The sequence below is a fragment of the Phyllobates terribilis genome, unplaced genomic scaffold (assembly GCF_046119375.1).
Source record: "Phyllobates terribilis strain yellow unplaced genomic scaffold, ASM4611937v1 Scaffold_8__6_contigs__length_399053987, whole genome shotgun sequence".
Taxonomy (NCBI): Eukaryota; Metazoa; Chordata; class Amphibia; order Anura; family Dendrobatidae; genus Phyllobates; species Phyllobates terribilis.
Window position 1 is genome coordinate 338,552,902 of NW_027362768.1, and position 21,278 is coordinate 338,574,179.

The 21,278-nt window shown below is 43.8% G+C and overlaps 1 protein-coding gene across 1 annotated transcript in view; it reads right to left on the reverse strand.

The window, feature by feature from the left end:
- The window catches only part of ADAMTS9 (ADAM metallopeptidase with thrombospondin type 1 motif 9), a 276,312-nt gene that overhangs the window by 167,955 nt on the left and 87,079 nt on the right, over positions 1 to 21,278 (reverse strand). The window contains exons 7-11 of the mRNA XM_073644685.1: positions 16,062 to 16,102; positions 14,863 to 14,968; positions 12,534 to 12,677; positions 8,950 to 9,091; positions 5,247 to 5,354 (exon numbers count right to left, since the gene is read on the reverse strand). Coding sequence (XP_073500786.1) covers positions 5,247 to 5,354; positions 8,950 to 9,091; positions 12,534 to 12,677; positions 14,863 to 14,968; positions 16,062 to 16,102 — 541 coding nt within the window. The remainder of the gene's footprint in view (positions 1 to 5,246; positions 5,355 to 8,949; positions 9,092 to 12,533; positions 12,678 to 14,862; positions 14,969 to 16,061; positions 16,103 to 21,278) is intronic.

Here is a 21,278-nt window from a genome sequence, read left to right on the forward strand (position 1 = left end):
TATTCATATCTCAGGCATTATGGCATATTGGAGGGAGATGTCTGATAGATGCAGATCCCACATCTCGATAATGGGGCTCCGTGTTGTTGTGATACAAAGGGTTGTTGGACTTGTGTGACTCTCTCCATTTACTTTTAAGGAAATTCTGAAAATTGCAGAGGAACACCCCTAGAAGTGAATGGAGAGAGCTGCACACGTGCAGCCCCTTCTCCATTTCCAGGTGGGTCCCTGATCTCATGATAGGTGTGATATGCCATCTGCAGGTCCGGTGAATTCTGTGGTTCCTCCATGGGGCAGAAAATAAAGGAACAGGGGCTAAAGAAGAAGAAGAAGGAAATTTTGGGGTGCATTGAAAATGCTGGGAACCCTGGGCTGCATGTCCTTTACCTATGGCAACAGTCAAGGTATGTACCACTCTCTATGCCAATTCCAAATGTAGGCTGCAAGGGGCAGGCTTTTCCTTGTATGATTACCTGGGTCTGAGATGGTGTCTGAAGCAAAGAGATCCCACAGCAATCACAATACAAGGGATACAGTTGATTCACCACTACCCTAATTATCATGAATAGCAATTACACCCATGTTACATAACTAATGAGAAAACTTTATACCGGAGCAAATAAAGTGAAAGTAAAGGAAAAATTTTTTTTTTTCTCAGGATTTAATAAAGTTGAGTGAATCAAGAATCTTTCTTATGAAACTTTATCTCTTTTGACCTTATTCGGTTTCTCCTACTTGGATTTTTCTTAACCCCAGCCTCTTGCACCTGAGGGGTCAACTTCTAACAATGGCAGTAACTTAATCCTGTTTCTTAGATGGAATTTCTATTCCACCTGGAGAATGAAAAATTCCTTCCTTATCAACAAGTGCTTATACAGATTTTATACCAATAATTACACGGAGGACAGGCTTTCGGCTCATGATTGCCCAATTGTGGCTGCCTCTGTGCCGAGAAGCCTGTGCCGGAGGGAGCTTTCTAGACTGATCCAGGGTAAATCCAGAGATAAATTTGCCTCTCATTTTATATTATTTTTCTGTATTATCCTACTATTTTCTTTATGTCCACCTTTTAATCTGTGCTGAATAATTTCACAAATTTCTTTATGGTAGTCGTGGTTTTTGTTGTCCTGATACAGAGCTCCAAATCCCCAGCAAACATGTAGAATTAAATAGTAAAATTCTAGCTATGCTCAAGAAAGCTTAAAGGGATTTGCCACTCATCGCCCATACACTAGATAGGGGATGAGTGCATGATCACTGGAATATTCCTGTAACATCCCTGGCGGTGTACTTGCATAGTGCACCACCTCCCACTATGCAAGACCGCAATCTTAGCTGTCAGTCCAGCCTGCAAACCGTGCTCCAGTTCATGCTGTGTGCATGTCTCTTATAGCTGCAGTGGGCGCACCCCTAATGCGTCTCCAGCCTATTGCTGTGAGTCACTGGACATTTAAACCCCCTCCACCCAGAAGAAGGTGCCTGAGCAACACCTTCACTCAGTTAGTCCTTGCTACTGAATTGCCAGGTCCTGTCCTGTTTCTAGTCTGTTTTCGCCACTCTGGGAGCCGTATACCCAGACCTGTTATCTCGGGACTTCTAGTCTGTTTCCGCCACTCTGGGGGCTGTATACCCAGGCTCGTTCTTGTTTCTCACTGCAGTAGCAGTTCCTGTCTGAACTGTATCCTAGCCTGTTACCTGTTTGTCTCTATGTCCGTACCTTCCCTTTTCCTGCAGTATCTGAACCTGCACCTAACTCCAACTTGTTGTCTCTGTACTTCTGTTTGTGAATTTTGTGTCCACTCGCTACTTCATAGGAAGTACCTTGTGTGTATCTGGTTCTGCTTGTCCCTTTTCCCTTCCTCCGTATCTTCCTCCTGTGTTGTAGCCATCCTCCTGTATTTTCCAGTCTGTTCCAAGTGAACAGAGCCCTGTCCTCTCTGCCTGCACCTTCAGCCCTGTTCGGCTTTGCTTGCCCACCGCTCCGGCGGTTTCTCTCTGCTCTGACTTGCCCACCGCTCCAGCGGCTTCTCTCTGCTCTGCCTTGCTCACCGCACCAGCGGTTTCTCTCTGCTCTGACTTACCCACCGCTCCGGCGGCTTCTCTCTGCTCTGTCTTGTCCACCGCTCCGGCGGCTTCTTTCTGCTCTGCCTTGCCCACCGCTCCGGCGGTTCCGCTCTGCTCTGCCTTGTCCACCGCACCTGCGGTTTCTCTCTGCTCTGCCTTATCCACCACTTTGGCGGTTCCGCTCTGCTCTGCCTTGCCCACCGCACCTGCAGTTTTCGCTCCGCTCTGCTTGCTCACCGCACAAGCAGTTCCTCTCTGCTCTGCCTTGTCCTCCGCTATGGTGGTTTCGCTTTACTTTGCTTGTCTACCGCATCTGCGGCTCTGTACCTGTCTCCCAGTCTGTATTGGACCCTATCCAGCCTGCGTTCCAACCTGCTAGTACCTCCCTGTCAGCACTCCAGCCGTGCTTGCCAGTATCTCCCAGTCTGCATACCAGCCGTACTTGCCAGTACCCACCTGTCTGCATACCAGCCGTACTTGCCAATACCCACCTGCCTGTATGCCAGTCTAACCTGCCTGTTCCTGCATTCAACAACTGTGACTGGGGTCTGACCTGGAGTCGCACCTGGTCCCTCTGCTCGGTTCCTCCTTGGTCCACGGAGTCGACTAAGCAACCGTGCGACCTTGGTCAGATCGGGTTGATACTTAGTTACGCCCCTCCAGGCACTCCTCGGTTCATGGTACAGTGGGATCACTAATCACGCTCACGCCAGTCAGTCCGGGCGCAAGCGTAACAGTTCCAATACTGGGGTCCACTTGCAGTAATCTGGATTGATTGGCGCAGCATGGATACGCAAGACCATTCTTTCTCTATGGGACTTATGGAGACTGACGTCCTATAGGTAAAAAAGCTGCATCCATGCCGCTCTATCCAATCCCAACCACAGCTAGAAGGAACAGGGATCAGGCTAAGTCCAGTGTTGGGACCTCCAGCAACCACACATTTATCATCTATCCTGAAATAGCTTTGATAGAAAAGTATAAGTATAACTTGCAATTTTTTCATATAAGACACAGCTCAATCTGGATTTAAAAGTCAAGTGGGTGGGGCCTGCAGCATTCCTTGTGTAAATCTGCATAAATAAGACCGCCCACTGGACTAGTTATACTGAAACTTTTCTAACAAAACTAAGGACAGCATCTTTCTGCTCCGCACCTCTTGCTTTATACCATGCTGCCCACAGATTGGAACCATTTTTTTTAACCTGCAAAATGCATGAGTGTTAAGTTAAAGGGTTTTTCAATTGCTGCAAAATTGATAACTTATCATTAGGATGGGGAATCGCTAACAGATCAGAAATGGTTTGACTCTCGGCATTCCTGATGATCAGCAGAATGAATAGGGCCTGGTGCTCTACGGGGACACAGAGCTGTGCCTAAGGCCGCGACCCCACTATCAGTATTTGGTCAGTATTGTTTCTCAGGAGTGGGAGGCAAAACCAGGAGTGGGTGATAAATGCAGAATTGGTGACTTGTTTCTATTATACCTTTTCTCTGATTGTTCCTCACCTGGTTTTGGCTCCCACTCCTGAGAAAAAATACTGACTGAATACTGACCAAATACTGATAGTGGGGCCGTGGCCTAATGAACAATGAGGGTCGAGTGCTACAGTCGGATCTGCGCTAGACTAATATTCATGGCTTATTCTAAGGATAGGTCAACAGCTATGCAGAGTTGGGGAAACCCTTTAATATATACGGACACTAACTAACAAGCATACAAGTTGGGTGTTGTTTTTTATGTTTTTATGTGCCACTATGTATTTGGTTATGATGGAAAAAGATGACGTCCCATTCATCAGTCAATTCACCGCTGAGATCACTGATTAGTTGCAGTGGTCAAATGACTTATGAATAAGATCTCATTATACAGGAAGTGATGACATCCTGTTTATCAGTCACTTGAGACTACTGATTGGCTGCAGTGGTCAGATGACTGATGAACAAGAGGTCATTACACAGAAAGTGGTGACATACTTTTTGTCAGTCAACTGAGCACTGAGGCAACTGATTGGCTGAAGTGGTCAGATGACTGATGAACAGGATATCATTACAAAGGAAGTGATGACATCCCGTTTATCAGTCACTTGAGTCTATTGCTTGGCTGCAGTGGTCAGATGACTGATGAAAAGGATGCTATTACACAGGAAGTGATGACATCTTGTTTATCAGTCACTTGAGACTACTGATTGGCTGCAGTGGTCAGCTGACTGATGAACAAGATGTGATTCCACAGGAAGTGATGAGATCCTGTTTATCAGTCAAATGAGCTCTGAAGCAAAGAATTGATTTATAGATTTTTTATCTCTCTTTAGTTTATATCTCTCCCTTCTCAGTGGCAAATTTTGTGTAGACCTAGAAAACCCCTTCAAGAAAAAAAATATGCCAGGCCTGCACAACATACGGCCCGTGGGCTGCATGTGGCCCACCAAGCAAAGTTGTGTGGCTCTCGGCGCTGTCCGGGATACACAACTCCCTTCTTCCTATATTCAAATGCATTCGTGTCTCTCAGTTTAAGTTAGCGTGTGTTCACACTGATTTTTATTTTTAGCAGAAACTATCAAAATCCTTCTCAAATACTCAAAATTTGGTACTGGAGATGTATTAGTGTACTGACGGTTGTCCTGGTGATGTATTCATGTACTAAAAGTTGTTCTGGTGATGTATTCATGTAATCACCCCTTTACATTTTTTGCGGCCTTTGAGATTGGTTTAGTATGGCAATGTGGCCCTTGGACCAAAAAATGTTGTGCACCCCTGAAATAAAGTCTATCTGATAATGGCCGTCAACAAGTAGGCAGGAGATTACATTATTCTTGCCCATTACAGTCCATGGTCAAGGTTGCTGACGTGAACCCTCAAACACAGTCTCCATTTCTACCGTTATCTATTTAATTGTGGCCGGAGTGATTTTATAGCAGAACAGCAGGGATGTTTCACCACAATGAATCTCCGAGATGGTTCCCTGGGTCTGCAATTGGGGAGCAGCGAAGTGTAACTGTGGGAAAAGGGACATGGGAATTCACAGACTCTTTGTACGGGATTTTTACTGCTTCCTGTATGACATCAGCATCTCCATGATGGCTCTTTCATGGTCCGGCATATACAAGACCACGTACTGCGATGACAAAGACCAGTTATTCAAATAATAATGCTTAGAAAAGAAAAAAAAAAGTTTTCACCTTTCCGGGCTCACATTCGGTCCCATCCGCCCAAGGGGTGTGTTGAGTCCGGCAGCCCTTGTGAGGCCCCTCCATGTTAATGCACCACAGTCTCCGACATTGCATTTGCTACATGGGGTACAAACGAGAACGCACAGTCAATTCCCAGGCGGTTTAATGTATAACATGTAAATGTATCTATTCAGCCAAAATTGCCTACACTGCACTTTAATAAAACACTTTCTCAGGGCTCGGCTTCATTATTCAGAGAAAGGGACCCACTTTGTACAGCTTTAATGACCCTCGTTCTGCCCTCAAACAACCTATTTAAATATGGAACAAAGTTTACATTCACGCAGGGAAATGCTGGAAACCTGGGAAATACACGCGAATAGCGACGGCTACGTAACCAGCACATTACTGCATGTCCCGGTGAAAATGGGGAATGAAATAATCCCATGTTACCAAACTGCAAAGTAGGCAAAATATATCATGAATATAATAAGAATATTGATAGTTAGATGCCGAGCTCCGGGGAAATGAAACATTACTGACGCTCATGCATTCGGCTGTACTATGGTTTTATACAAGCTTGGAGCTGTGTGCACCATTTAAATCAATGGGTTTTTACTATATTTTCACAGCTTTACTATATGGTTTCATAGGATAAAAAACATTCATGCCGTGCTCCAAAGGATGGAGCATTAACGTATTTTCAGTCTGAGTGCAATCCGACATTCATGGGATCGCACCCAGACCAATGTTAGTCTGTGGGGCCATGCACATGTCTGATTTTTTTTCATGGACAAGGTAAAAAAATCGCAGCATGTCCTAGTTTGATCCAATATTCGTATCGTACTCGGCCATGCAAGTTATTGAGTCTGTGGACAACATCGGACTGCACTCGGATGACATCTGACACAATGGAGAAGATGGAGAAATTTTGTTCTCCACCTTCACCACAGCTCAGAGAATCGGATCACACTCTGATCAGAGTTTCATCAGAGTGTCATTTACATATTTGGCCCGATTCTCTCAGATGAACACGAGCCCTTAGGTCATGCAATTCAATGAGGCTATGGAAAATATCGGACTGCACTCGGATGACATCTGACACAATGGAGAAGATGGAGAATTTTTGTTCTCCATCTTCGCCACATCCGAGAGAATCGGATCACACTCTGATCAGAGTTTCATCAGAGTGTCATTTGAATATTTGGCCCGATTCTCTTGGATGAGCACTAGTCCTTACAGAGATATTCTAAAAGCAGTAAGACGGCACCATACAGTGCTACACCCCAAGTGTGAGGGCCAAGGGTTCCATAGTACGGGACGGTTGGATTTCTGTGTGCCACTGTGCAGTTTGTGTATATGTCTAAGGAAGGGAGGTACAGTAAGTATAGGGGGTGTAGGGCGGCACTGAATCCTAGGATCGACCCAATCCTGAAGAGACCTGTACTATCAATGGTACATAATAGAGTTGGGTGCCCTGTTAAACATGGGACCAAGGGACTTAAAGAGGATATGTCATGAAGTTAAAAGTGTCCAGTTTTTGCTCTTATTTTATTCCCATTGCTCACCTGCGTAATCTTTTTAAATTTTTTTTCTTTAAAATGTGCAATACAGTTCCATAGATATTTTATTTAGAGCTAGTTTCTATGATTGTTCCTAGGGGGCGAGGCTCACAGAGTAATTATGCAAAGCAGCCTAAAGACACGCCCTGGAGGATCCTGTGTGACACACCCCTTGGTAAAGACCATAAAAATTAGAAATAAATAAAAAGTCCCACCTCTCTGAAACTGTATGACGAATTTATAAATAAATAAAAAAAAAATAATATTCAGAGGAGCAACGGGAATATATCATGAACAAAATCTGGCCAGTTTTGACCTGGTGATAGATCGCTTTAAAGCTATGACGCTTGATAAAGGTGTTCTCTAAAAGCATGCAGTTACCTCTGAACACCATTTTACAGAGTAAATGTCAGCTACATAACATGTTGCACTTTTCTTGTACCGATTTGTAATTACAGCCCGGTTTATACTCCAGAGCTGCTTTTACAATTCTGCAGTTTTCTACTGGAAACGGTTGATAACATGTAATGTATTTACACAGTGACTCCACCAGCAGAATAGTGAGTGCAGCTCTGGAGTATAATACAGGATGTAACTCAGGATCAGTACAGGATCAGTAATGTAATGTATATGCACAGTGACTGCACCAGCAGAATAGTGAGTGCAGCTCTGGAGTATAATACAGGATGTAACTCAGGATCAGTACAGGATCAGTAACGTAATGTATGTACACAGTAACTGCACCAGCAGAATAGTGAGTGCAGCTCTGGAGTATAATACAGGATGTAACTCAGGATCAGTAATGTAATGTATGTACACAGTGACTGCACCAGCAGAATAGTGAGTGCTGCTCTGGACTATAATACAGGATGTAACTCAGGATCAGTACAGGATCAGTAATGTAATGTATGTACACAGTGACTCCACCAGCAGAATAGTGAGTGCAGCTCTGGAGTATAATACAGGAGGTAACTCAGGATCAGTAATGTAATGTATGTACACAGTGACTGCACCAGCAGAATAGTGAGTGCAGCTCTGGAGTATAATACAGGATGTAACTCAGGATCAGTACAGGATCAGTAAAGTAATGTATGTACACAGTGACTCCACCAGCAGAATAATGAGTGCAGCTCTGGGGTATAATACAGGATGTAACTCAGGATCAGTACAGGATCAGTAATGTAATGTATGTACACAGTGACTCCACCAGCAGAATAATGAGTGCAGCTCTGGAGTATAATACAGGATGTAACTCAGGATCAGTACAGGATCAGTAATGTAATGTATGTACACAGTGACTGCACCAGCAGAATAGTGAGTGCTGCTCTGGACTATAATACAGGAGGTAACTCAGGATCAATACAGGATCAGTAATGTAATGTATGTACACAGTGAGTGCACCAGCAGAATAGTGAGTGCTGCTCTGGACTATAATACAGGAGGTAACTCAGGATCAATACAGGATCAGTAATGTAATGTATGTACACAGTGAGTGCACCAGCAGAATAGTGATGTCTCCAGATTTAAAGTGAATATCCACTTAAAAGGGAACCTGTCATTAGGATTTTAAACCCCAAAGTGATGGCATGTACTGAATGTAAGGGTTCTTTAATGCTGATTAATTCCTGAACTTTCCTGTAGAAATCTGTTTTGCTGTTTTAGAGAAACACATAGTTGAAATTGTACAGTGAGTTACAAGTGCAGTGGATGGGCAGTGTACATACAGCTCTCCTGCCTCTCTCCCTATTCCCCTCCTGCGGCCTGACTCCTGTCACTGACTGACAGGTCACTCAAACATGAGAACAAACTTTTGACATGTCTTGTCAGAAGTTTTGATCAGTAGCCGTACAGGTGCTGAGACCTCGTCCAAGTGTAACAACAAGGGGGCAGAAGCGCTCAGATGAGCACAGTGCCCCTTCAGCTTTATAAAATGATAGTTACACTTTAAATAACCAAATACCTACTCCTGACACCCTTAGGGGGAGTTTAAGAAAGTCATACTGTGTCACATTGTGCTCATTAATAGGAAGTATGCAGTAATGCTGCTGAGCACCCTCTAGTGGTGGCTGCAGATACGGAGAACCCCCCAAGATATACTTTAACAACTCAGCTATCCAAAATGTATACGCTCAAAATATAAGAGTACTAACCATGTAAGGGCAAACTTGTGATCCAGGCCCAAATATCAACTCACATTGCTTATTGACATTGTATATGACACCAGGCAGCTGCTGAGGCATGGAATATGATCTTGATATAGGTTCATCAAGCAAACATTCACCATATCCTGTACTGGAAGGGAATAACATAGAATCAGCAGTGGATAAATATCCATCCATTACATTTGATGCAATTTCATACTGCAGAGCACAACGTCACCATTCAAGGTCTCCATTACCCACAGCAAATATTACTTGACTTGATGGATCTTTATCGTCAAACTATATGATATTCTGGCAGTTTGCAGACTACTGAAGATGTCTGTATGGCAGGTCTAGAGGAGCCATCATATGCTGATAATTGTAGGCAGAGCGACATGAGATCCAAAGACGAGAGAAACGCAAGGGACTTCGGGGCGGCAGGATTTCTCCGGTTGCTCTACAGATGACAGTTCTGTTACTTCCGATCTAGTAGATGCCGGACTAAAAATGTTCTCTCCAAAGAGGGGCTTAGCTTTACTTCCGGGAAAACCACTTTTTATTCACTACAAAACACCTTTATTTGGAAGAGAAGGAATCCCACAGCAAAAGGTCAAGTTGGACCCTGAATTTTGCTGCTGAATTTTGCCAAGGAGAAGAGAAGGGACTGATGTTTGTTTCGCCTTCAAAGACTCTTGGCCAAATTCAGCACCCCTGAAATCCTGCGCAGGAGCCTGTCACCCATGGATTGTGTAGAAACAGCGCCAGCACTTGGGTAGTGTCTGGTATTGCAGCTCAGCCTCAGCTATGTAGATAATACCAGACAGAAATACTCACAGATACCTTTTTTTTTAATCCACCATATGGTTCCAGAGATATGGGCCTTTTCATTTAGTACAAACTTCTTTGGCCTCTACAAGAGGAACGTGCTTCACAGGATTGTTTTTAGGTTACTTTGCATTATTACTCTATGACCAATACCTCCTTGGCAAAAGACCATAAAAATTAGCACTCAATAAAAAGGCCCATATTTCTATTTATGGTGGATTTATATACTCATCTAATACTGGAGATACCAGAACTCCTGAGGTAAGAAGAGACTGCTCACACTGCTGTCCACCCTCTCCATCTTATCTAGTACTGGAGATACCAGGGGTGCTGAGGTAAGAAGAAGTTGCTTACACTGCTGTCCACCCTGTCCATCTGATGTAATACTGGAGATACCAGGGGTGCTAAGGTAAGAAGATGCTGCTCATACTGCTGTCCACCCTGTTTAATCCAATACTGGAGACACCAGGGATGCTGAGGTAAGGAGAGGCTGCTCACACTGCTATCCATCCTGTCTAATCTAATACTGGAGATACCAGGGGTGCTGAGGTAAGGAGAGGATGCTCACACTGCTGTCCACCCCATCTGATCTAACACTGGGGAAACTAGGGGTGCTGAGGTAAGAAGACGCTGTTCACACTGCTGTCCACCCTGTCTGATGTCATACTGGAGAAACTAGGGATGCTGAGGTAAGAAGAGGCTGCTCACACTGCTGTCCACCCTGTATATATCATCAAATACTGGAGATATTAGGGGTAGTCAGTTAAAAAGAGGCTGCTCACACTACTCTCCACCCTGCAGATAACTTATACTATATACCGTAAAGCTATTTCCAGGTCGCAGCAGCGTAGTTTACTACTGCACATGCTTACAGGAACCTGTCCTATGAACAATGGAGGCCATTTTTAAATACCATATAGTGATTACATCCTTATACAAAAAGATTATGATTGGCACATTAAAGATATTTAAGAATTTATTTAGAAAGACATTTTCTTTCTTTTTGGTTCCTTCTTGCATCTAAACTAAGCAGCTTGGGAGCATTAAATCTCAATTATATTATAAGCAAAGCACACACTGTGCTATTGTGACCCTAACAAACGGGATTTGTGCAAAGCATTGAAGGTTCCTGGTGCTTTGCAGAGGCGGCCTTGTTGTTTCCTCTCCCTATCCAGGTATCCCCTCACACTGTCATACCAGGCCAAAATGTCCAATTAGAAAATCCTAGGCCAGCATGAGACCACCGGTTGCTTTGGTTACCCCGTTCCTATGGCCGAGGAATGCTCAGCAAGGGTTGCCGGCAGACGAAGATTACTCCTTTTTTTATTACAGCATTCAGTGTCTGTAATAATTTATTAGCCCGTCTTCATGCACCATGCTAAGAGACTTCGTGGGAGTCCACGTTAGATTGCGAGACATCGGTGCCACTCAACTGTAGTCCCTCCAAGTGTCAGCAGAGACGAATAAATGGGCACTATTAAAACAATGTACCGGCGAGAAAATGGCAGGTTTTGACATCAGAACAATCCGACACAAGATATAGCTCAGGTTCTTAAATCAGTTTTGATGTACTGTGTATACCTAGCTGACAGGAATTTGAGGGTTATCCATGCATGAAGGGAAAATACGGCAAAAAATGCCAGTAACTTTGATATGACAAAATACTTTGCAATATGCACAAACAGAGGTTTCACTTATTTCCATGCCTTTGACAGGATATTTGAAGTGCCTTTAAGCCTCGCGAAGGGGACACATTTCTTTTAAGCTCCTCAAGGTGACACAAGTTATAACAATGCTTCCCCCGGTGGAATCTCGGAAAGAAAGATGCTTCAAAGCTTTTGGCTTTTTTCTTAAAAAATGAGGGTTATTTCTATTCCGAAAAGGTTTCATTACCATATGAAGTGGGCAAGAAAATACAGTAAAAAAATGTTGTCATTTTTTGGGAAGAGGGTACAATACAAAAGGAGACGATGGATGAGGGATTTTTTATTTAAGTATATCAATGCAAAAATTGGCATCATCACTCAACCCCTAGAAGATGACCTCCAAGTTTCTTTGTAAAACGGAAACCCTCACACCGGAACCCAGCAGCCATTTGGATCTGCTGTCTTTCCCCTTGTCCCTCTCTTACAGAGTTGCAGATAAACTCTTCATTGCCTGGGGAAAAGGTCCATTTTGATTCCATAGCTCTGGAACAAGGAAAAGTGGAATGTAGCTCGTCACCAGATCAGTCAAAGTATTGACCTGCTAAGTTTCTAGTACTCCTCTGTTCTCCTATCCACTCCCTCACTTAATCTTTTAATATCCATTTTTACACCATCAATAAGATGATGCTCAGATCTCAAGGGTGAATACCAAACTTATACATACCTACTGGACGAACTTGGTCAACCTTAAATACTAATCAAGATTAAATGTTCTCCCCCCACTTGGTATTCCTGATGCCTTCCTTTTCTTTTTCCCTCTGTCCTAGTTTTGTAACTATACTTGACCTCGACGATATGTGAAATGAATGGGCAGGAGTTCTCAACTAAGCAATATAACTTTTTGGTTATGAACAAGTTTCTTCTGACACTTCTGACATTGAAAAGAGTCACGTAGAAAGTCCACCTTCATTCTCCAAGAAGAGCCAATTACAGCCAAAGGGGCATAACATGCAGGTGAGTGCTTTGAAACGACTGGAACATACTGTTAGAAAACTTTCCCAAAAGTGTATGTAGCTTCTCTCTACAAACATATTATAAGGTTGGAGATAACGTGCCACTTACTCTAGGAACTGTGTAATGTACTTCCTGCTACATATGGACCACATCCAAGGGTTGGTGTAAAAATTGAGAGTTGGAGCCATGACGTGTTGTTGCTTGCCTCCCTCCTCTTTACACTTATTACTGTCATCGTGCGGCATATTGAATCTAAGGAAACATGGAGATGAGTCAGTCACCAATATGTAAGAGATTAAGTAGACATCTCACCTCAACCAGTGCCCTCAGTTACGATGACATAATTGTCACATCTCTTCCGCTAATGCCATCGCTTATGCCATGTAGTCTTTTTCAACAAGAAGAGAAAGTTACTATTTTTATTGCATGGCAGAGCAGCAATGGGAACACTGTGTCTGCCACTATTATGGGGGCACTTTGACAGAGAATGTTATGGGGGAACAGTAGCTATTAATGTCATGGAAGCACAGCAGTTATCAGATTTCTGTAACCAATATTTTCTCAAGAACAGCACCATTATATACAATAGAAAAGGTGTAAAAAAGAAACCAGGTACATGGCGCTTTAAAAACAATTAAAACAACAATGCGTTTCGGTTGTGAACAGCCTTCTTCAGGTGTCAAAGACACCTGAAGAAGGCTGTTCACAGCCAAAATGCGCTTTGTTTTTAATTTTTTCAAAAAAATAAAAAACCTTTTGGAGACAAATTGCATTGCTACTCCTATTTTTATTTGACTTTCTATGGTGGAAGCGCCATATACCTGGCTTTTCTTTTGTTACTGTATATCGTTGGATTTCCATTGGAGGAACTTCCTACAGCCCACCAGGTCGGTTGCAGCCCATTGCACACGGAACAAATAATTCCTTGTGTTGTGCCTCAGTTAGCACAGCCAAATCAGGTGAGCTTTCCTAATTATTTCGCACCTGTGTTACTAATCTTACCTACTACGCTAAGATAGTGCTACATTTTTTCTCCTTTCCCGAGGAAATTCCATTTTCTATACATTAGAAAAGGAGGGAGAGTGGAAGGAAGAATGGAAGTGAGAGAGGAAGGAAGAGGCAGGAAAGGAAGAAGGAAGGAAAGGAAGGAGCAAGCAAGGAAGGATGGTAGAGAAAGAGGGATAAAGGAAGGTAGGAAAGAAAGAAGAGTAAGTAAGGGAGGAAGGGAAGGAGGAAATTAAAGAAGGGAGGGATGGATGGAGATAGAAAAGTAGGAAGGCAAGGAGGGAGGAAGTGAGGAATGAAAGAAGGAAGAGGAAGGAAGGATGGAAGTGGAAGAGACAGAGGGAGGAAGGAAGGAATAAAGAGGAAGGAAAGGAGGAAGGAAGGGTCAGAAGGAGGAAGCAAGAAGGATGGTAGAAGAAGAGGAAGGCAGGAAGGAATAGGAGGCAAGGGAAGGAGCTATGAAGGAAGGAGTAAAGGAAAGAAAGGAGCGATGGAGGGAGAGAGGTAGGTAGGGCTGTTAGGAAGAGGGAGGGAGTGAAGAAGGAAGGCAGGCAGGTAGCAAGAGCACCAAGGTAGAAGGGAGGGGAGGAGAAGGGAAGGGAGGTAAAAAAGAGGGCAGGAGAGAGAAAGGAAGGGGGATGTAGCAAGGAAGGAAATAGAATGATTGATAGATTTGACATACAAAGCTCATAATTGTAAACTTTCTCTGGAAGATGCAGGAAGGATTGTCACATCTACCAGGTGCATGATTTGATAGGACTGTAAAGGAGATGTGGGCAGGTCCTGCATAAGATGTGGAGGGCAGGGTCTGAAAATGGAGCTTTGAAAAAAGCTTGACACTCGTAGTAAAATCGGAGAAGATATTTATATTTGAAATATAAAAATCTTCTCCAATTTTACTACGAGCGACAAGTTTTTTTCACCACTTCACAAGGGATATGATCCTACTTGTGCACCATACATAGGAGTGCCGTGGTACTACTCTACTGAAAATGGAGCTTGACTGTGGTAGAAAAATTACGTCATCCTTTACACACAGCATACATGCGACGATAGATAGATAAATACATAATGAGACAGATAAAAAGATAAATAAATAGATATATTATATGATATGATAAATAGATGGATAGATATACAATGAGTGTCTGCACGCAGCGATTTTTGGATATGATAGGAACTCTTCCTTTACAACATTGATTACGGTCTAACATTGGGTCATTCACTCCTTGCTGGAGGATGAACACAATTCCTGCTTACGTGCAGCTATCAAAGCAATTTGGTCTTGATATTTGATTAATTTAATTTATGGCAGCAAATACAGTATGTATACACAGCTACTGCTGACTGAAAAATCATAGTGTGTGAGCCCACTGTAAGGTTAATACAGAATGGTTTATTTCAAAGGCAAATGTATTTACATGAAACGTACACATGTCCTAGCTCATGTGCTATCGTAAATGCCGTGCTGAGGCCGTTGTCTTCACTAATGGAGCAACTCCTGTAAGGATCACACACTGTACCGAGCTCAGCCAGACCTGCCAATAACAGATAAGACAAATTATTTTTTTTATAGGATCATTATTAAGTCGTATCACATAAAATAGTTACTGTTAATTTGCATAGTTGTAAAATTTCGCATAACCAATTGATAATTAAAAAACTTATGGACTTTTCCAGATAAAAGATATTGGATTAAAGGAAGGATTGGACATACTGGTTTTCAACATGCCCGGTCTTTTGATTTTGCAGGAGATGAGCTGCTTCCGTAACCTTAACAAATGCTTGCACGCTTCGCCATTACCATCACATATGATGTATGACCGGCACATCCAAATGGGTGCTATTTGTACCAGGTGCAATAATGGCGTGCTAGCTCGGTTTGGGTCTTACTTCGGTCCATCCAGAAAATCAAAAGTGCAAGAATCCAAGAGAATCTAGAATAGACCACCAATATGGCTGATTACTGCTTTTTTATGAATACCTGTTTTTGATTAAATCAGTAATATTGGTGGTGTTCAGGACTATTTTACACTTTTCGCCACTATAGGGCATAACTTGAAGCTCTTGGGACCCCAATGCAAAACTTGGCCCCCAGCCATCATGTTCAATTTTTAGTACTTGTCTCCCTCAGATGTCAAAAATTGAAGTAATGTTTTGAAGGGTGTAACCCCTATTATTATTTTTTTATATTTTTTAATGTGGGTCCTGCACCCTTCCCTGGAAAAGGGGTGATCGTTATATCATCTTATGGGGTGACCAGGTGAGGAAGGCCAAAAACGGCGTGAGTTACAAGTCTGGTACAAAAAGCTTTTGAGTCACCTTAGGCTTTAGGGCCTAGGTGTGAATGCAGCCTCTGCACCTCCCATAGTTACACCCCTGAACTAGCTGTAGTATTATTAGGGAACTAGATCAATATCCTAATCTAGATCCCCTGCCCCATAGCACCATTTTTAAATCTACTGGGTCCATAGCAACCAATCAGAGCTCAGCTTTTATTTTGTAAACAGTTCCGGTAAAATGAAAGCTGCTCTGGGATAGGTTGCTGTGGGCAACAGCTTTTCTTTCACACGTTTTTACTAAATCTGCCACCATTGTGTTTTATAAAATGAATGAAATTTTATATCTTACCTAATGTATCACATTTCTCCTGGGCTCTACATATATCCTGTCTGAAAATAAATGGAAAATGGATTTAACAGTGAGACAAATATTGGACACTTTTAAGGGAGATGTTAAAAACTGGGGGGAAGGGAGAAAGGGGAGTCTTTACCCATGGCAACCAATCAGGTCGCTATAGGCAGCTGCTCCAATTTTACTTTGCAGAACAAAAATAGTCATTTTTTGACATTTTAAAAATTACAAAAAGGAAAATGGGCCGATGCAAAAGTTTGGCCCCCCTGCATGGTTAGTACCTAGTAGCAGCCCCTTTTAAAAGTATCACACCTTGTAAACACTTTTTGCAGCCAGACAAGAGTCTTTCAATTCTTGTTTGAGGGATTTTCATCCATTCCTCCTTGGAAAATTCTTCCATTTCTGTGAGATTCCTGGGGAGTCTTGCATTCTTTGCTATTTTAAGGTCTAGCCACAGATTTTCAATGATTTTCAGATCAGGGGACAGTGAGGGCCATTGTAAAACCTTCAGCTTGTGCCTTTTGTGGATCTATTGTGGATTTTGACGTGTGTTTAGGATCATTATCCATTTGAAGAAGCCATCCTCTTTTCAACTTCAGCTTTTTTACAGATGGTGTTATGTTTGCATCAACAATTTGTTAAAATTTCATTGAATCCATTCTTTCCTCTACCTGTGGGATGTTCCCTGTGCCATTGGCTGCAACACAACCCCAAAGCATGATTGATCCGCCCCCATGCTTAATGGTTGGCGAGATGTTCTTTTCCTGAACTTCAATGCCCTTTTTTCTCCACACATACCTTTGATCATTGTGGCCAAATACTTCTTTTTTAACCTCATCAGTCCACAAGACTTGTTTTCAAAATGCATCAGGCGTGTTTAGATGTTTTTTTGCATACTTCTGATGTTGAATTTTATGGTGAGGATGCAGGAGAGGTTTTCTTCTGATGACTCTTCCATGAAGGCCATATTTGTGCAGGTGTCTTGTTATGCTCGCGCCCGGACTGACTGGCGTGAGCGTGATTAGTGATCCCACTATACCATGAACCGAGGAGTGCCTGGAGAGGCGTAACTAAGTATCAACCCGATCCGACCAAGGTCGCACGGCGGCTCAGTCGACTCCATGAACCAGGGAGGAACCGAGCAGAGGGACCAGGTGCTACTCCAGGTCAGACCCCGGTCACAGCTGTTGACCCACACCGGGGAATGCAGGAACAGGCAGGTTAAACTGACATATTGACTGGTGGGTACTGGCAGGCACGGCTGGTATGCAGACAGGTGGATATTGACAGGCACGGCTGGTATGCAGATAGGTGGGCACAGGCAGGCACGGCTGACATGCAGACAGGCGGGTGTTGGCAAGTAGGAACGTAGGCAGGGTAGGGACCAGTACAGACTGGAATACAGGAACAGAGCCGCAGGTGCGGTAGACAAGCAGAACGGAGCAAAACCCGCAGATGCGGTGAACAAGCAAAGCAAAACCCGCAGAAGTGGTGAACAAGCAAAGCAGAGCAAAACCGCAGATGCGGTGAACAAGCAAAGCAGAGCAAAACCCGCAGATGTGGTGAACAAGCAAAGCAGAGCAAAACCGCAGATGCAGAGAACAAGCAAAGCAGAGCAAAACCCGCAGATGCGGTGAACAAGCAAAGCAGAGCAAAACCGCAGATGCGTAGAACAAGCAAAGCAGAGCAAAACCCGCAGATGCGGTGAACAAGCAAAGCAGAGTAAAACCGCAGATGCGGTGAACAAGCAAAGCAGAGCAAAACCCGCAGATGCGGTGAACAAGCAAAGCAGAGTAAAACCGCAGATGCGGTGAACAAGCAAAGCAGAGCAAAACCGCAGATGCGGTGAACAAGCAAAGCAGAGCAAAACCGCAGATGCGGTGAACAAGCAAAGCAGAGCAAAACCGCAGATGCGGTGAACAAGCAAAGCAGAGCAAAACCGCAGATGCGGTAAACAAGCAAAGCAAAGCAAAACTGCAGATGCGGTGAACAAGCAAAGCAGAGCAAAACCCGCAGATGCGGTGAACAAGCAAAGCAGAGCAAAACCGCAGATGCGGTGAACAAGCAAAGCAGAGCAAAGCCCGCAGATGCGGTGAACAAGCAAAGCAGAGCAAAACCGCAGATGCGGTGAACTAGCAAAGCAGAGCAATACCCGTAGATGCGGTGAACAAGCAAAGCAGAGCAAAACCGCAGGTGCGGTGAGCAAGCAGAGCAAAGCAAAACCCGCAGATGCGGTAGACAGGACAGGGCTCTGTTCACATGGAACAGACTGGAAAACACAAGAAGATAGCTGGAACACAGGAGTTAGATACAGAGGCAGGGAAACAGAACGAGCAGAACCAGATACACACAAGGTACTTGCAATGAAGTAGCGAGTGGACACAAAACTCAGAAACAGAAGTACAGAGACAACAAGTTGGAGTTAGGTGCAGGTTCAGATACTACAGAAAAAAGGGAAGATACAGACATAGAGAGAAACAAGTAACAGGCTAGGACACTGTTCAGACAGGAACTGAACCGGGAACAAGATACAGGAACGAGCCTGGGAACTCAGCCCCCAGGGTGGCGGAAACAGACTAGAAGTCAGAGAGACAGGTAGCGGCCCTGGGTACTCAGCCCCAAGGGAGGCGGGAACAGACTAAAAGTCAGAGGTACAGGTAGCGGCCCTGGGTACTCAGCCCCCAGGGTGGCAGAACAGACTAGATACAGGACAGGACCTGGCAACTCAGTTGCAAAAGACAAACTGAGTGAAAGTGTTGCTCAGGCACCTCCTACTGGGTGGAGGGGGTTTAAGTATCCAGTGACTCACAGCAATAGGCTGGGGACGCATTAGGACTGTGCACACAGTAGCTATAAGAAACATGCAAAAAGCCGCGCCGACGCCCTAAGCAATCAGACAAGAGACATGGACACAGCAGGTACTGGAGCAAAGAGTGCAGCATGGACTGACAGGTAAGATTGCGGTCTTGCATGGTGGGAGGTGGTGCACCATGCAAGCACGCCGCCAGGGATGTTACATGTATCTGAACAGTAGAACAATGTACCACAACTCCAGAGACTGCTATAAATCTTTCTAAAGGTCTTTTGCAGTCAAGCGGGGGCTCTGATTTGCCTCTCTAGGAATCCTACTAGCAGCTCTCAGAAAAATTTTGCTTTGTCTTCCAGACCTTATCTTGACCTCCACTGTTGCGATTAACTGCCATTTCTTAATTACATTTCAAACTGAGGAAAGGGCAACGTGAAAACGCTTTGCTATCTTCTTATAGCCTTTTCCTGCTTTGAGGCCTTCCGCCATTTTCAGAGTGCTCGGAAGTTGCTTAGAAGAACCCATGGCTGCTGTTTTTTGTCATAAGGATAGAGGAGGCTGGGTTTTTATAAAGCTGGGAAATTAGCATCACCTGGCCTTTCCTAATGATGATGGTGAACAAGCCATAACCCTAACAGGCTAATTAAGGTCTGAAACCTTGGTCAAAGTTATCTTAGCACCCAAATCTCCAAGGGTGGCCAAACTTTTACATGCCACTGTATATATATATAAAAAAAATATATATATATATACAGTTCATTGTGAAAGTATTTGGCCCCCTTGAACTTTTCTACCTTTTGCCACATTTCTGGCTTCAAACATAAAGATATAAAATTCTTATTTTTTGGGGAAGAATCAACAACAAGTGGGACACAATTGTGAAGTGCAACGAAATTTATTGGATATTTTAAACTTTTTAAAAAAAATAAAAACTGAAAAGTGGGGCGTGCAATATTATTCGGCCCCTTTACTTTCAGTGCAGCAAAGTTAAAATGGTTAAAATTGATGGGAAGATGGATGGAGCCAAATACAGGACCATTCTGGAAGAAAACCTGTTGGAGTCTACAAAAAACCTGAGACTGGGACGGAGATTTATCTTCCAACAAGACAATGATCCCAAACATTAAGCAAAATCTACAATGGAATGGTTCAAAAATAAACGTATCCAGGTGTTAGAATGGCCAAGTCAAAGTCCAGACCTGAATCCAATTGAGAGGCTGTGGAAAGAGCTGAAAACTGCTGTTCACAAACGCCCTCCATCCAACCTCAATGAGCTCGAGCTGTTTTGCATGGAAGAATGGGCAAGAATTTCAGCCTCTCGATGTGCAAAACTGATAGAGACATACCCCAAGCAACTTGCAGCTGTAATCGCAGCAAAAGATCAAGGGGGCCGAATAATATTGCACGCCCCACTTTTCAGTTTTGAACTTGTTAAAAAAGTTTAAAATATCCAATAAATTTCGTTCCACTTCACGATTGTGTCCCACTTGTTGTTGATTCTTCTCAAAAAAATTAGAATTTTATATCTTTATGTTTGAAGCCAGAAATGTGGTAAAAGCTAGAAAAGTTTGAGGGGGCCAAATACTTTCAGAAAGCACTATATATATATATATATATATATATATATATATATATATACACACAGATGGATATAACAGCAGCCATTGTACACACACACATATATACAGTATATATATATTTATATGTATGTGTGTGTGTAGCACCCCGAGGGCTCGGCTGCTACAGGGGTATTGCACCTCAGACCAGAGGTGTGATATTCCACTCCCGGGTAAGGATGGAGTGTGGACCAGGACTCGTTTAGCTGCATGCACCACACACACCCCATTTCCGAGGGACAGCTCAACGGTGCTCCCACTAGACAGAAGTGCAGGCACGACAGCATCTGTTCCTGGCTGGAGTGGGGAGGGGGGAGGAAAACCCAGTGGTGTAGGAGCAGATAGGGGTGGGTCTCTGGGCATAGGCAGGAGCCCATTGGTTGCTAGTCACCTGGGCTCGGGTGTCAGAAGGAGGTATAAAAGGTGGGCACCATCTTAGGACAGTAGTCAGTGCAGTGCAGAGAAGAAGCTAAGAGTGAGAGGAGAAGACAGGAAGCAGAGCCCCTGCATGGGCTCTGCTCCGCAGGCAGGCCTTGTCAGGAGGCTGGAGTCAGAGAGAGAGAAAGGAGAATGAACAGAAAGGACAGTAAGAAAGGAAGCAAGGAACAGGAACACAGAGAAAGGCCCAGAGACACGAGTGAAGAAGGAACCCTAAGAACCCACGAGATAACGGGTGAAGGGTTGGCAGAGCAGGGTACCGGAACCCAAATTGGTGGAGGCGACTAATCCTCAGCCAAAACCGGAGGTTGTGACCACATCTTGGTGCGACCCCTCACTACATCCACCAGGAAA